The 17,352-nt window shown below is 48.4% G+C and overlaps 1 protein-coding gene across 2 annotated transcripts in view; it reads right to left on the bottom strand.

The window, feature by feature from the left end:
* Nucleotides 1-17,352, bottom strand: part of SHANK2 (SH3 and multiple ankyrin repeat domains 2) — a 679,458-nt gene that overhangs the window by 550,706 nt on the left and 111,400 nt on the right. The window contains exons 1-3 of one of the 2 annotated variants that reach the window (XM_030918719.1): nucleotides 9,772-9,870; nucleotides 8,080-8,283; nucleotides 2,037-2,108 (exon numbers count right to left, since the gene is read on the bottom strand). Coding sequence is in view for 1 of the 2 variants with exons in the window: in XM_030918720.1 (XP_030774580.1) it covers nucleotides 2,037-2,108; nucleotides 8,080-8,283 (276 nt within the window). In the remaining variant the exon portion in view is untranslated. Of the gene's footprint in view, nucleotides 1-2,036; nucleotides 2,109-8,079; nucleotides 8,284-9,771; nucleotides 9,871-17,352 lie in introns of those variants that run through there. The other variant, XM_030918720.1, reaches the window with a different exon arrangement.

Raw genomic sequence — 17,352 nt, 5'->3', positions numbered from 1 at the left:
GGGCCAGCCTCCTGCCTCCATCGCCATGGAGTGAGGCCCGCAGATTGGTACTTAACCCACTTTGTGGTGAACCCCGTGGCCACACAGGCAGAAAACAGCGAAGCCTGGTCCCCGAGTGGCTCTAGGTGAAGGGCGGGGCTCATTTGCTGTGAGGTCATGACGGTCCGCAGCTCAACCTGACGGGGTGGGAACTTTCCTAGCCTCTGCCAGCCTCGTTGTAAGAAAAGTCATGATCCTCTGCCCATCCAGAGCCAGCCTGGGCTGTTTGAGCAGGACTGTGGGACTTGGCACCCCTCTGCCTGCTGCGTCTAACACTCCTCGCCAGCCTAATTCTTTGTCCCTACTCTGTACCTCTCTCAAAATAAAGAAGGTGGACAAAGGTGGCTTCTGACACAGCAGGTTCCTGGGACTCTCAGCCTCCTGGCACAGGCGGGATTTCCACCTGACCGTTTTCTGTATAGTCCAGAACCAGACCTGATCAAATGCCCCAAAACGCACGACCTACATGTGATGTCACTGAAACCCTACATTGTTATTTACAAATCAGCATCTTTAAAATTCACAAATACGTTTTTATCTGTACATCAGAGGGTGATAAAAAAACTAAAACAAAAACCCAGAAGCACCCAGATCTTGCTGTCTGAATATCGCTTTCCAGGCAAATTCCAGGGCAGAGGCAGGGAAAGGATAGGAAGAGCCCAGAGCATCTTGTGCCAGAAAGTGGCCGCTGCATCAAGGATGGTGGGGATGCGCCACAGGGCAGAGCACCAGAGGAAGGGCAACTGCCGGCCACATCTGGACAACCTGAGCACAAAAATCAATAATGATAATGACAGATTAGAACCCAGTGAGTACAATAAGAATCCCGCCGGGCGCAGTGGCTCACGCCTGTAATCCCAGCACTTTGGGAGGCCGAGGCGTATGGATTACCTGAGGTCAGGAGTTTGAGACCAACCTGGCCAACACGGCAAAACCCCATCACTACTAAAAATACAAAATCGCCAGGCATGGTGGTGCGTGCCTGTAATCCCAGCCACTCAGGAGGCTGAGGCAGAAGGATCGTTTGAAGCCAGGAGGCAGAGGTTGCAGTGAGCCAAGATTATGCTACTGCACTGAAGCCTGGGCAACACAGCAAAACTCTGTCTCAAACAAACCAACCAAACAGAATCCTTGCATCCATCTGATATAAGAAGTGGAGGCAGCAAAACAAAACCCGAGAGGATCCTGCTGGCTGAGAAAGCCATTGGTGAGCTCGCAGCTGCAGGGAAGCTCACCTGGAGAGCACCAGGGCCCTCGAAGGGAAGCGCTTCAGGCAGCTGCCCCGACTCTCCACCCCATGCTCTGCAGGGAATGCTATTGTGCTCTCCTTAGGAACAGCACCAGGGGCCGGGACAAAAGGCTCCTGGGTATTACAGATTCCCCCTCCTGTCAGTTAAGCAAACTGCTCGGCCCACACATCCTATGCCTCAGACCCCTCTCCATGCCTCCTCCTCAACTCGCATAGCACCCTGAGAAACAGCAGGGTGTCTGTGGTGTGGATGTCTTATCTGGGACTCTGAGCTCAGGGCATAGTGCATTCTGCCAGGTTGCAAACACCGCGTGCAATGCCCCTGCTGCTCACCTGCAGTCTAACTTCAGTGCAGTTTATGTCAACAGCACTTTAACAAGGCTTTTCCTGAAGCAACAACAGCAGAACACTAATACGGGACTCGGCATGGACCCTCTTCCCTCCACCACGCTGTGCGTCTAGATCCCACTCTCTTCAGAGCCACCGCTTTTGAACCTCCCTTGAGCAGCCAGTGGGATCTGCCCTCCTTCCTCGAGCCCCCAGGGCCACACCAAGCAGCCCCTGTTGCTTCCCGGGTGGGTCTCCGCAGTGTGCACCGTGACAGCCGGTCTGCCTGTACATCCCAGACCGGCCACATGCCACGCCAGGTACACAGCAGGTGCTCCTGGAAGCGGAGCGTCTAAAGATAACACAACAAGATAACAAGGAGGATGCCGTACGTGTAAATAACAGCCCGTTCCCTGCATACCTTTGTGTGGAGCTTGGCCAACTGTTTCTCATCGAGATTGGCTTGTTTATACACCCGCTTCTTGTATCGAAACTGGCACAGAAAACAAAAAAAAAAAAGAGAGAGAGAGAAAACAAGTCAATACTTCACACAGCTGTTCAGAGGGAAAATGGGCCTGTTCCTTGGCTATGTCATAGAAGACGGGGAACCCCACAGCAAACCCTTCCAGTTTTAAATAAATGACTGGTATTTGCACCCCAGAGCCTACAACATCCTAAGCATCATGTTTGCCAAGATTCTGCAGCAGTTTAGCTAAAAAACCATAAAAAGAAACAGGAGCAAGGGAAAGAGAAGATCCTGCATGTGAGAAGCTGGGAGGTCTCCCACCCGGTGATGGCTCCCCAGCTAACTGGATGGTGACGGTTCCTCCCGGGGGAATCGATCAGCCCTTGGCAAAGCACTTTTGGTAAACAAGGATGCTGCTCCAAACACCAGGTTTTTCTCCTACATCGTCCACCTTAGTTAAAACACACCTTAGAAGCCCCACCTGGGAAAGGCCCCACTTCCTGTACTCCCGCAACCACCCGCCCAGAACGCTGGAGCTGGGAAAGGCCCCACTTCCTGTACTCCCGCAACCACCGCCCAGAACGCTGGAGCTGGGAAAGGCCCCACTTCCTGTACTCCCGCAACCTCCACCCAGAACGCTGGAGCTACTGTTTTTCCCTGCAAACAGCAGCACCTCCTTTGAACTGGAAATTACATCATTGCATAGACCAAGGGGCACGTCTTCCTCGGATGTAGGGAGTAAGCAACATTGTCGGAGCGGGCTTGGTGGGTCTCTAAAACGCCTCCTCCCTCCCCCAGTGCCCCGCTGGGCTGGAGATGCTGCAGAAGGTCTGGGAAGGACACTGAGCATTTAGGAGTCACTGCAGTTTGGAGTCGGGACCTCTGTTCCAATCCCAGCCCTAACACTCTCAACTCACAGGGTAACTCAGGGTTGGGCACTTTCCTGTCTCACCTCAGTTTCCTCATCTGCCCCATGGGGATAACAGCACCCACCTCCCAGAGTGGCCTGAGCATTGAATGTGAGCTTCCTGGCACAGAACTGCCACTAGACAAGTCCGCTTTCTCTCTCCCTCCTTACTGCCCTTGATGCCGTCACCCTGCACGGTTACACGTGTGCTCAGGGCCAGCAAAAACTGCCCCTGGGTAAAATGACAGTGCGGAGTAGTGGGTGGGTGAGCTCATCCTGAAACCAAAAGTCGCATCCCATAGAAAGCTTCCAAATAAACAACCCTATTCTCCTTTTTCCACCATGCCAGACAAAATGGCTATTTGACAAAAGACAAAATTCTTGTGCACAGACTGATACTTGTAGGGTTTTCTTTTCAAGTGCCAAAATAAACCAGCTATGAAATCAGAAAGTTCTGTGAAACGCAGGCTGCACAGAGTTTGGGGAGAAAGTGTGCTGGTCAGAAGGGCACCCATTCATTTCCCAGAACAGAGCAGGTAGGAAGAGCTACAGGCCCATTTTAGAATTTCCACCTCTGATTCTAGATTCCAGGACAGCAGGTTCTGTGTGTCCATGCCCTGGAACCAATCACACCTCTGGTCCAGATTTCAGAAGCCACTGAGAATGATGCCAGGTGCCTTCTCAGGCTCACGATTACGTGGCGAAGCCTAAAAGTCTCAGGGAATTCAATTCTACGGGTCCCCTTTCCAGATATAAAATAATCAGCTCAGGCCTATAGCATCTCTGGGCAGGAGGGTAAAGTACTCAAGCGGGGAGTGCTTATTCCAGAGTCATAAACATGTAGAGCCCATGACTACAGAGGACACCGGCTCAGGACCACAAATCCTTTTTCTTGCTATTTCTCCAACGTTTCATAAGCAGCCCACCATATTATGCTGAAATTATCTGAAGCAAAGAGCCCAGACTGATGCCTGCCCCTAATGTGTCAATTCCTGGGCCAATCTCAGCCTTTGCAGAAGGTCACCTGGTGGGACAGTGGCCTGGGGAGATGAATAAACCTAAGTACCAGCAACAATTGTGGCCGGGCACGGCGGCTCACACCTGGAATCCCAGGACTTTGGGAGGCCAAGGCAGGTGGATCACCTGAGGCCAGGTGTTTAAGACCAGCCTGGCCAACATGATGAAACCCATCTCTACTAAAAATACAAAAATTAGCTGGGCATGGTATGGTGGTGGGCACCTGTAATCCCAGCTACTCAGGAGGCTGAGGCATGAGAATCACTTGAACCCAGCAGGCGGAGGCTGCAGTGAGCCGAGATCACACCACTGCAATCCAGCCAGGGTGACAGAGCGAGACTCGGTCTCAAAAGCAAAACAAAACAAAAACCAAACAGAAAGTATCAGCAACAATTTCACGACAATGAAATCAGAGCAGCAGCTGCAACGCCATTTTGGGGATTTGTGGATGGCCAGGCTCACAACGCACACACTGTTTCATGAATACTTCCTCTGGCCCTCACCACCACTCCCGGACGTCACTACTAACATTCACTCGAAGACCGGGAATCTGGGGCTCAGAGGGCATGGGTGGCAGGCTCGAGGTTGCACAGCTACAGGTACTGGGGCCAGATGCTGAGGAGGCTCCCAGATTCTCTGGTCTTCTCGCCCAGTTTTCCTGCCGTTATGGATATGATCAGCCCCTGAAATGAACTGCGTGAATTTACTCTTCCTGGTCCATCACCTCCCACTGGAGTGTAAGGTCCGTGGGATCAGAACCTTGACTTTTCTGTGCCTGAAAAGTGTCTGATCCTTAGTTGGCCCTCAATGATAATTTTTTTCCCGATGGATACCCATTTTACAGATAAGCAAACTGAGGCCAGGACCCCTGAGCGATTTGCTCTAAACCACACAACTTCCAAGTGGCATCTCATCTTTTTCTCCACCGAAACCCCTCCCCGAATCTGACACATGGTCCACACTGGGGATCCCAACAACCTCAGCCTCAACGTCACAACGGAGCTGAGAAACATGCAGATGCAGCATCGCCTTAGTCCTGGGTGGGCGTCCATGACATCTTGGGCTTCAGAGGAATCTCTAGTCACTGAGTGGAGAACCCACTTAGGTTGCTCAAAAGCCAGTTGCAATTACACACATGCAGCCTCTCACTGTTGACTAAGCTAAAGTGAGTGCAGTCACTGAATGATGCCAGTATGTTGTGCAGGAGTAGAAATGACCCGTTTCCGGCTTCTCTTAACTGACATAACCCAACACGTATACACCACAGGAAACACTGCCTGTAAACTTGGGGCGCAGCAAGCCTGGGTCAGAAAGGCAGAGACAAGGGTCATACATCGCGTGGAAATGTGTAGGGCTGCCCCGTCTTATGGATCGGCTACTTCTGAAGGGAGGCCCAGGCGCTTGTGGCTGCTGACGGCAGCACAAAGAGTCCTGGTCACCCGGGCAGGAAGTAGAAGCAAAGTTGTGCTGTTGAGAACAGCTGGATGGCCACAGCCACCCTGTTACCCAAGGACTCAGAGATGAATTGGGGAATGGCATGGTTTGAATGTATGCCCCCTCCAAACCTCATGTTCAAATGTGATCCCTGGTGTTGGAGGTGGGGCCAGGTGGGAGGTCTTTGGGTGCTGGGGCGTGCAGGGAGGCCCTGCATGGACCCTCCTGAAGGGCCCAGTGCACTCCCCAAGGTAATAAATCAGTTCTCACTCTGTTAGTTCACGGGGGAGCCAGGAACTACTCCTCCCCTGCTCGCTCCTGCACCCCCTCTTGCCACCTAACACCTTCTCCTGCTTCACCTTCTGTCATGAGAACAAGCTCCCTAAGGCCTCGACACCAAGCCGATGCCGGCACCACATTTTCTGTACAGCCTGCAGAACCGTGGGCCAATTAAACCTCTTTTCTCTCAGCCAGTCTCAGGTATTTTTGCTGTTGTTTGTTTGTTTTTGTTTTTCAGACAGAATTTCACTCTTGTTGTCCAGGTTGGAGTGCAATGGTGCCATCTTGGATCACTGCAACCTCCACCTCCAGGATTCCAGTGATTCTCCTGCCTCAGCCTCCTGAGTAGCTGGGATTACAGGTGCACATGACCACACCCAGCTAATTTTTGTATTTTTAGTAGAGACGGGGAGTTTCACCGTGTTGGCCAGGCTAATCTCGAACTCCTGACCTCAGGTGATCCACTCACCTTGGCTTCCCAAAGTACTGGGATTACAGGCGTGAGCCACCTCACCCAGACATTTATTTCTTTACAGCAAGGAAAGAAGACTACCGTGAGGAACATGATGTAATTTAAAAATTCCTTCTGTGTCCCCAATTCCTGGCAGAATTCCTAAAACCCTTGGCATGTCCTCGGTGATAAGAGTATCCCCGGAGCACTAATGAGATGACTCTCAACTCCCAGACAAGCTTCCAGGATGGGGTCTGGTGACCGGAAGGATCAGACCATGACTTGAGGGTCAGGACTCCCAGCCTCCCTGCTGACCAGCAAGATGGAATCGGATCACCATGGTCAGTGATTTCATCCTATGTAATGAAACTTCCATAAAAATCCCTCAGGCCGGGCGCGGTGGCTCAAGCCTGTAATCCCAGCACTTTGGGAGGCCGAGACGGGCGGATCATGAGGTCAGGAGATCGAGACCATCCTGGCTAACACGGTGAAACCCCGTCTCTACCAAAAAAATACAAAAATCTAGCCGGGCGAGGTGGCGGGCGCCTGTAGTCCCAGCTACTCGGGAGGCTGAGGCAGGAGAATGGCGTGAACCCGGGAGGCGGAGCTTGCAGTGAGCTGAGATCCGGCCACTGCACTCCAGCCCTGGCGACAGAGCCAGACTCCGTCTCAAAAAAAAAAAAAAAAAAAAAAAAAAAAAAAAAAAAAAAAAAAATCCCTCAACAACGGGGCCCGGGGCCTGGAGGCTTCCAAGCTGACAAGCACATCCACGTGCTGGGAGGGTGGCACACCCCCAACTCCACAGGGACGGAAGCTCCTGCAGGCTGGGCCCTCCCGACCTCGCCCAGTGCACCTCTTCATCAGCTGTGCATTTGTACACTTTGTAATAAGCCGGGGGTAGTAGTTAAAATGCCTTCTTAGGTTCTCTGAGCTACTCTAGCAAGTGATCGAACCCGAAAAGGGGGTGGTGGGAACCCCTAGTTCACAGCCAAATGGGACAGAAGTGTGGGTGGCCTGGGGACTTGACGTTTATGGAGGGCCGTCTTGTGGGACTGAGCCCTTAAACTTGTAGTTAGTGTCAGAATTGAATTAATTCTTGACATCCAGCTGGTGTCTGGATAGGTGGAGAAGGAGAACACACCATCCATTAGGCGCTGGGAGGGAAAAACTTAAAATCCCTCAGAGAAGCATGGGGAGCCCCGTTCTGCATGCTCAGGACCCACGGTCCTGGTTATGAAAGCCTGAATCAGACCCATGGTTTATTATTCACAGCAAGATTTCTCTCCAGGAATTCTTTGAATCTGCAGTGAAAAAAAATTTATAAAAGTTGTACAACAGTGTGAGATTCACGGCAAAATCAGATGCAACCTTTTATTAGTCCATTTTCACACTGCTATAAAGAAATACCTGTAACTGGGTAATTTATGAAGCAAAGAGGTTTAATTGACTCACAGTTCCATATGGCTGCGGAGGCCTCAGGAACATTATAGTCATGGCAGAAGGTGAAGGGAAAGCAAGCACCTTCTTCACAAGGCAGCAGGAGAGAGACGAGCAAAGGAGGAACTTCCAGACACTTAGAATAAAACCATCAGATCTCGTGAGAACGCACACTCACCATCATGAGAACAGCATGGGAAGCCACTATGATCCAACCACCTCCCTCCCTCAATACATGGGGATTACAGGTTCCTCCCTCAACATGTGGGGATGACAATTAGAGGTGAGATTTCAGTGGGGAACACAGAGCCAAACCATATCAAACCTCAAGACCCCAGATTGATTTTTAAATGTGGGGATAATTTCCCAGTGCAAATGGAATTGATCTCCCCCCATCACCGTGTCTCCCCCACCCACCACGGCATCCAGGCTGTGACACAAATACGGTCCATGCACCATGGGCTGAAATATACCTCCAGGGAAGGAACGCCCTCGCCCACGGGCTGTGGGTACTCCCGCAGGAGCCGCTCCTCGTCCAGGAACTTGCCGTCGCGCCCATTGCTGGCCGGCTGGAAAAGGCCGTAGTTCAGGACATCTTTCAAACTCTGGGTTAATGTACACAGGATCCGCTGCTTTGCAACCCACACCGTGGCGTCCGGGTTAAATCGAATGCATTTCTGCCAGGAAGGACAAAGACAGCTGGTGAGTGACAGAGGACGCTACCTGAGTCACCCACGTGGGGCACATGGTCAGAGATGACAAAGCTGCTTCAACCCCTTCCCAACACTTCCTCTGAACAGTGAACCCACGGCTTTTCATGCTGAAAAATAAAGCCTACTGGTGGCTGGGACAGAGACATTTGGTAAATATAGAAGGGAAAAAGGAAGGAACGAGACATTGGTCTCTTTGGCCTTGATCTCACCTCGGACTCAAATCTCCAGCACTGGCCGGGTGCAGTGGCTCATGCCTGTCATCCTAGCACTTTGGGAGGCTGAGGTGAGCAGATCACGAGGTCAGGAGTTCGAGACCACCCTGGCCAACATGGTGAAACCCCAGCTCTGCTAAAAATACAAAAATTTGCTGGGCATGGTGGCGCATGCCTGTAATCCCAGCTACTCGGGAGGCTGAGGCAGGAGAATCGCTTGAACCAGGGAGTCGGAGGTTACCGTGAGCCAAGATTGCGCTACTGCACTCCAGCCTGGCAACAAGACAAGACTCTGTCTCAAAAACAAAAAACAAAACAAACAAAAAAATCTCTAGCCTCACAGTGTCTTTTTTTTTTTTCTGAGACAGAGTCTCACTATGTCACCCAGGCTGGAGTGCGGTGGCGCTATCTCAGCTCACTGCAAGCTCCGCCTCCCGGGTTCATGCCATTCTCCTACCTCAGCCTTCCAGTAGCTGGGACTACAGGCACCTGCCACCATGCCCAGCTAATTTTTTGTATTTCTAGTAGAGACGGGGTTTCACCGTGTTAGCCAGGATGGTCTTGATCTCCTGACCTTGTGATCTGCCTGCCTGGGCCTCCCAGAGTGCTGGGATTACAGGCGTGAGCCACCGCGCCCGACCCTCACAGTGTCTTTTTGGTCATCGATGACCACCTGTCGCCTCAGGGCACTCTCTCACTTGCATGGCACTTCTCAAACTCCAGCAGTTTGAAAAACACAGGTCACAGACCCCACTTACGTCTCCCTAACAGAATGTCTAATTCAGCAGGTCTGGGTGGGGCCCGAGAACCTACATCTCAGACAAATCCCAAGGCACTGCTGCTGCGGTCCTGGGGAACACACATTCAGAACCACAGCCCGCGCATATTACAACGTGACTTAATTTTGACACGGATTGTTCTTTAGCATTTCAGACTCGGTGGGAGCCTTGTCTTATAACCGCGCTGACGAGAAAGTTTTCATACTACCCACGCTGACTCTGAACAGAAAAGCTTTAAAAACACCGTCATCACCTCTCCCAAAGGATACAGGAAAGCAATTACGGAAAAACGATTTGACGGAAAATCAAATCAGTTGCCACGAGAGTTCATTTTTGCAAAGTTAAATAGTGTCAACAGGGCCTGCAAACCAATCACAACACTTCAAACACACAATGGCACCTCTGAGAACTGAAATAACAGCAACTTGGTCACGTTCCCAGGTCCCCTCTGTGAGACTCACCAGTGAGCCAGGAAAGGTAAAGGCCAGGCAAATCCACTTCTAACCATGACTTCTAATTTCTGTTGAATTAAGATTATATTCTACTGAATAGCTGTCAGCAGGGGCTCAATAATTCCCTTTGTCACTGTCAACGTGTTCAGAACGAAAGGAGGTTCGATTGAATATGAGGCTCCAACCAATCCTCTATCTGGGAATTTGTGGGTTTGTGCTCAAGAAAGCAAAAGGCCCTACCATCTTCCCAAGACAGGCCGAGGGTAAGTTCCTCATTGCTGGGAAAATGATCCTGGGACTGCCAACCGGAGCCTGGGTTCAGTGGGTGGCCAGAGTCCTCCCTGCCAGGAAACCTGACACCCTGTGCACAAAAGTTCCTGTTTCTCCCTTCCAAGGTCAAAGGCTGAGCTCACATGTAGCTCTCAAAGCCCGCCCCCCCCCCCCCCCCCGGGCTGTGAGGCTGGGTAGGGGTAGTTGTTTATTCCAGAAAGATTTCCAGTCCCACACCCTCCCCCATCCTTGGCTGAGCAAGGACTTTCTGGAAACTCCTGGCACAAGAAACAAGCTGTATCAGGTGTGACCAGGCGGGGCCGCTCACTACTCACCCTTCAGTCTCAGGAATCCTTCTGGGCCCCTCTAATTCAAGCTCCAACATCCACAGAGCCCATGGCTCCCTCCCTGACACCTGCAGAAAAGATTCAGCCAAGGGGCAACTCCTTGGAGGAGCACAGGGCTCCAAATTGCCCCTCAGGGGACTTCTGTGCCACTGCAGGGGATTGCAAAGATAGTTATCCACCATCATTTGTGGACAGGGCAGGGACGCTGTGTCTGTGCAGCACGGGGGCCAACCCCACAAGACAAGAACCATCGCCTCCAGAAATGCTAAGAGCACCGCCTTGAGAATCATCTAGAAGGAGCAAGAGCTCAAAGGTCGGAAAGCGTGGGTTTGCAACCCAGTGGCGCACACCAACCTTGATTCCTAGGGAAACCCACCCACCCAGCAGTCCTCCAATTCTTCCATGAAAATCAAAGCCACTACTTAACTTCAGGGTTGCTGTCAGGATCAAATGGAATATAAATAAGACATGTTGTTATGGGCTGAACTGTGCCCCTCTAAATAAATGTTGAAGTCCTAACACCCACACCCTATGAATGTGATTTATTTGGGGAATAGGATCTTTGCAGATGTAATCAAATTAAGATGAGGTCATACAGGAGCAGGGTGGGCCCTACTGCAATAACTGTGTCCTCAAAAAGCAAGAAAATCTGGATATTAGCCCTCTGTCAGATGAGTAGATGGCAAAAATTTTCTCCCTTTCTGTAGGTTGCTTGTTCACTCCGATGGTAGTTTCTTTTGCTGTGCAGAAGCTCTTTAATTAGATCCCATTTGTCTATTTTAGCTTTTGTTGCCATTGCTTCTGGTGTTTTAGTCATGAAGTTCTTGCCCATGCCTATGTCCTGAATAGTATTGTCTAGGTTATTTTCTAGGGTTTTTATGGTTTTAGGTCTAACATTTAAGTCTTTAATCCATCTTGAATTAATTTTTTATAAGGTGTAAGGAAAGGATCCAGTTTCTTCTACAAAGAACTTAAACAAATTTACAAGAAAAAATCAAACAACACCATCAAAAAGTAGGCAAGGGATATGAACAGACACTTTTCAAAAGAAGACATTTATGCAACCAACAGACACATGAAAAAATGCTCATCATCACTGGTCATCAGAGAAATGCAAATCAAAACTACAATGTGATACCATTTCAACCAGTGACAATGGTGATCATTAAAAAGTCAGGAAACAACAGGTGCTGGAGAGGATATGGAGAAATAGGAACACTTTTACACATTGGTGGGAGTGTAAACTAGTTCAACCACTGTGGAAGACAGTGTGGCGATTCCTCAAGGATCTAGAACTAGAAATACCATTTGACCCAGCCATCCCATTACTGGGGATATACCCAAAGGATTATAAATCATGCCACTAGAAAGACACATGCACATGTATGTTTATTGCAGCACTATTCACAATAGCAAAGACTTGGAACCAACCCAAATGTCCATCAATGATAGACTGGATTAAGAAAATGTGGCACATATACAACATGGAGTACTATGCAGCCATAAAAAAGATGAGTTCATGTCCTTTGCAGGGACATGGATGAAGTTGGAAACCATCATTCTGAGCAAACTATTGCAAGGACAGAAAACCAAACACCGCATGTTCTCACTCATAGGTGGGAATTGAACAATGAGATCACTTGGACACAGGGTGAGGAACATCACACACCAGGACCTGTCATGGGGTGGGAGACTGGGGGAGGGATAGCATTAAGAGAAATACCTAATATAAATGATAAGTTAATGGGTGCAGCAAACCAACAGGGCACATGTATACATATGTAACAAACCCACACATTGTACACATGTACCCTAGAACTTAAAGTGAAATAAAAAGAAAAGTGAGAAAATCTGGATGCAGCATCATGCACACAGGGAGATGACAGTGTGAATGGGAAGGCAGAGACCAGTGTGTTCCATCTGCAAACCCAGCAATGCGGATTGCATGTAAGCCCCCAGCAGCCAGGGTAGAGGTAGAGAATCTGGGACAGATTCTCCCTCAAGCCTCAGAAGGAACCAACCCTGCCTATCCCTTAACCTTGGCCTTCCAGCCTCCAGAATGTGAGACAACACGTGTCTGTTATTTAAGCCACCAGTCTGTGGTTGATTATGGCAGGCATGGGAACCCGTAAACGTGTGAATCACCTGCCACTAATTGTGGCAGCAAAAAAACGAAACAAAACAAAACAAAAAAATAGCAACACCATCATCTCTGAGAGCGGAACTCAGCAGGTCAAGCCTTCCCAGCTCCCAGGGAGCTCTCCTCCCTCCATATGTGATGGGAGCCGCCCACATGTTCACACCAGCTCCGGGCAAGCCCACAAGGTCAGAATACACTTTGGACGAATCCTGCTTCAACTCTTCACTTACCCGTCATTGACTCACTGCCTATCAGGCAAACCCCAGGTCCGAGAGCAGGCCTGACACAGTACAGGTGACTGACACTGGCTGAATGGATGATGTGGGAGCCACGAAGACAATAAATAAGAAGCAAACCAGCCTGAGGCCACCATCTGTAGCAGGAAAAGACACCCACTCAACTGTCATACAATATGGAAAAGGTAAAAATTCATGCTAACACAAGCTCCCTTGAAGACCTAGAGGAAGGAGTAAGTGACGCTGCTTGGTAAGGAGTGCACATCCTAGGCTGCTGCCCAGGAACACAGAGGCATATGCGAGTCTGGGGTAGCACTTCCAGGTTGAGGGCCCAGCATAAGAAGAGGGAGGGAAGCAAAGGTGGAACAGTGATGTGTCTAGCAAGCGGATGGCATAAGACAGTTTCTGCCTTAAGTGACCCTTCCTGGTCCCACTGTTACCAATGTGAGCCTTGGTCATGTCAAGTTCTCCTTGAGGAGAACAGTATCTGATTCCAGTCTCCCACAGCCCTGTGAGGTGGCTATTTCTTTATAATTTGTTAGAGACATTCTGAGTGAGTGAGTGATTTGTCAGATGACTCACAGATAGTACAGAAAGGATGGCAAAGACAATAGTGTGTAAGGAGTCCCAGCCCTGGCCAACTCCTCTAAAGGATTGCTGGAGGAAACACCTCTCTTCTCCTTGAGCTTGTATCTTCTGTGCGCAGGGTCCTATACCAGCACCAGGACAGCAGTGGGTGAGAGAACATGAAGATGACCAAGATGGGCTCTTGCCCCTTAAAGAGTTCAGTGTCTACAGGGAGGAGATGATGATGATGGTGATGATGGTGATGATGAGGGTAGTTGTAACGGTGATGATGGTGGTGGTGATAATGATGGTGGTGATGGTGGTGGTAGTGGTGACAGTAATGGTGATGAGGGTGATGGGGGGATGATGGTGATGGTGGTGATAATGGTGATGACGGAGATCATGTTGGTGATGGCGATAGTGATTATGATGGTGATGATGACGGTGATGGTGATAATGATGATAATGGTGGTATTATGACAGCCATGATGGTGGTGATGATGATAGTGATGGTGATGGTGATAATGGTGATAATGATGGTATGATGATAGTGATGTTGGTGATGGGGATGGTAGTGGTGATGATAGTGATGATGGTGATGATGATGGTGATGACGGTGATGGTGATGATGATGGTGACGATGCGATGATGGTGGTGATGATGGTGATGGTGATAATGGTGATAACGATGGTGGTGATGATAATGGTGATGGTAGTGGTGATGAGGATGGTGGTGATGATGGTGATGGTGACAATAAGGGTGATAATGATGGTATTATGATAGTGATGATGGTGATGGTGATGGTGATGGTGATGATGATGGTATGATGACAGTGATAATGGTGATGATGTTGGTGATGGGGATGGTAGTGGTGATGATGGTGATGGTGATAATAATGGTGATGATGGTATAATAGCGATGATGATGATGGTGATGGAGGTGATGGTGATGATAGTGGTGATGATAGTGATGGTGATGATAATGGTGATAATGATGGTACAATGATAGTGATAATGGTAGTGATAATGGTGATGATGTTTGTGATGGGGATGGTACTGGTGGTGATGGTGATGATGATGGTGGTGGTGATGGTAATGGTGATGATGATGGTGATAATGGTGATGGTGATAACGATGGTGGTGATAATAGTGATGGTGATGATAATGGTGATAATGATGGTATTATGATAGTGATGATGGTGATGGAGGTGATGGTAATGATGGTGGTGATGATGGTGATGATGATGCGGATGATCGTGATGGTGATGATAATGGTGATAATGATGGTATGATGATAGTGATCATGGTGATTATGTTGGTGATGGGGATGGTAGTGATGACGGTGATGGTGACGATGATGACAGTGGTGATCATAATGATGATGGTAGTAGTGGTGATAATGAAGATGATGGTGATGACAGTGATAATGATGATAACCACGACACAGTGATGATTACCATGTATTGACTCCTAATAAGCCAGAAATTCTGCTAACCGTATTCACCTTCACCACAAGTGGATATTATCATTACTGTTTGTATATTATTATTGTTTATATAATAATATTATTATTCTCACTGTTTATATAATAATAATATTATTATTCTCATTCTCTAGATAAAGAAGCTGAGCCTGAGACTTCAAGTAACTACACCAAGGTCATACTCCTAGAAAGCAGTAGAGGTTTGATTTAAACCCAAGTCAAATCTCCCCATCTCGCAAGTGCTTGCTGTTCAAGTGATAGATTATGTTCCTCTTTATACACACCCACTTCCAATCTTAGTGTAGGCAAAACATAAATTAGAGCCATATCCGGTTCTATTTCACTTTGCTTTATTGAGTTTCACAGAGAACGTGTTTTTGCAAATTGGAGGTTTGTGGCAACTCTGCAACGAGAAAATCTATCGGCGTGATTTCTCCAATAGCAAGTGCTCCCTTCATATCTCTGTGTCACATTTGGGTAATTCTTGCACTATGTCAAAATTTTCATAATTATTATATCTGTTAGGATGATCTGTGGTCAGTGATCTTTTACGTGACTAGTCATTGTTCTGGGGTGTCATGAACCACACCCATATAAGATAGGAAACTTAATAAAAGTTCTGTGTGTTCTGACTGTTCCAATGACCAGCTATTTTCTCACCTCTCTCCCTCTCCTTGGGCCTCCCTATGCCCTGAGACACAATAATATTGAAATTAGGTCAACTAATAACCCTACAGTGGCCCTTACGTGTCCAAGTGAAAGGAAGAGTCACACATCTCTCATTTTAAATCAAAAATGAGAAATGATTAAGCTTCGCAAGGAAGGCATGTTGAAAGCTGAGTCAGGCCAAAAGTGAGGCCTCCTGCACCAAACAGTAAGCCAACATGTGAATGCAAACAAAATGTTCCTGAAGGAAATGAGGAGGGCCACTCCAGTGAACACGCAAATGGTAAGTGAAACAGGCCTTAGTGCTGAAAGGGAGAAGGTTGGAGTCGTCAAACTTTGATGATCAAGCCAGTCACGACATTCATTTAAACCAAAGCCTAATCCAGAGCAAGGCCCTGACTCTTTTCAATTATGTGAAGGCTGAGAGAGGTGAGGAAGCTGCAGGAGAAAGGCTGGAAACTAGCAGAGGTTTATTCATGAGGTTTAAGGAAAGACGCCATCTCCATAACAGAAAGTGCAAGGTGAAGCAGCAAGTGCTGATGGAGAAGCTGCAGCAAGTTCTCCAGAAGATCTCGCTGAGATCATTGATGAAGGTGGCTACACTAAAAAGCAGATTTTCTATGTAGACAAGACAGTCTTCTATTGAAAGAAGATAGCATCTAGGACTTTCATAGCTAGAGACAAGAAGTCAATGTCTGGCTTAAAAGCTTCAAAGGACAGGCTGTCTTGTTAGAGGCTAATGCAGCTGGTGACTTTAAGTTGAAGCCTATGCTAACATATCATTCAAAAAAACCTAGGGCCCTTAAGAATGCTGCTAAATCAACCAACTGAGAGCGGTGGCTCACGTCTGTAATCCCAGCACTTTGGGAGGCTGAGGTGGGCAGATCATGAGGTCAAGAGATAGAGACCAGCCTGGCCAACATGGTGGAACCCCGTCTCTACTAAAAATACAAAAATTAGCTGGGTATAGTGGCAGGCACCTATAGCCCCAGATACTCAGGAGGCTGAGGCAGGAGAATCGCTTGAACCCAGGAGCCAGAGGTTCCAGTGAGCCGAGATCACACCAGTGCGCTCCAGCCTGGTGACAGAGAGAGACTCCATCTCAAAGAAAAGAATAGAAAAGAAAAAAAGAATTATGCTAAATCACGTTTATCTGTGCTCTATAAATGGAACAACAAAGCCTGGATGACAGCACATCTGTTTACAGCACGTTACTGAATATTGTAAGCCCACTGTTGGGACCTAATGCTCAGAAAGAGAGATTGTTTTCCAAATATTACCACTCCTTGACAATGCACTTTGTCACTCAAGAGCTCTGATGGAGATGCACAAGGAGATAAACGTTTTCATGCCTGCATACACAGTATCAACTCTGCAGTCCATGGATTAAGGAGTAATTTCGACTTTTAAGTTTTATTATTTAACAATATATCTTGTAAGACTATAGCTGCCATAGATTCCTCAGATGGAGCATTCCAGATGCCATGAAGAAGATTCATGTGTAATAAGAGGAGGTGAAAATGTCAACATTAAGCTGGGGAGAAGTTGATTCCAACTCTCACAAATGGTTTTTGGTTTTTGTTTTTTTTTTTTTTTTTTTTTTTTTGAGATGGAGTCTCACTCTGTCGCCCAGGCTGGAGTGCAGTGGCGTGATCTCGGCTCACCACAACCTCTGCCTCCCAGGTTCAACTGATTCTCCTGCCTCAGCCTCCTGAGTAGCTAGCTGGTACTATAGGTGCCTGCCACCACACCCGACCAATTCTTTGTATTTTTAGTAGAGACAGGGTTTCACCGTTAGCCAGGATGGTCTCAATCTCCTGACCTCATGATCCACCCGCCTCAGTCTCCCAAAGTGCTGGGATTACAGGAGTGAGCCACCGCT

Source organism: Rhinopithecus roxellana, chromosome 15 (assembly GCF_007565055.1).
Source record: "Rhinopithecus roxellana isolate Shanxi Qingling chromosome 15, ASM756505v1, whole genome shotgun sequence".
NCBI lineage: Eukaryota > Metazoa > Chordata > Mammalia > Primates > Cercopithecidae > Rhinopithecus > Rhinopithecus roxellana.
Note: the sequence above shows the minus strand (reverse complement) of the source record. Positions and strands in the feature narration are given on the sequence as shown.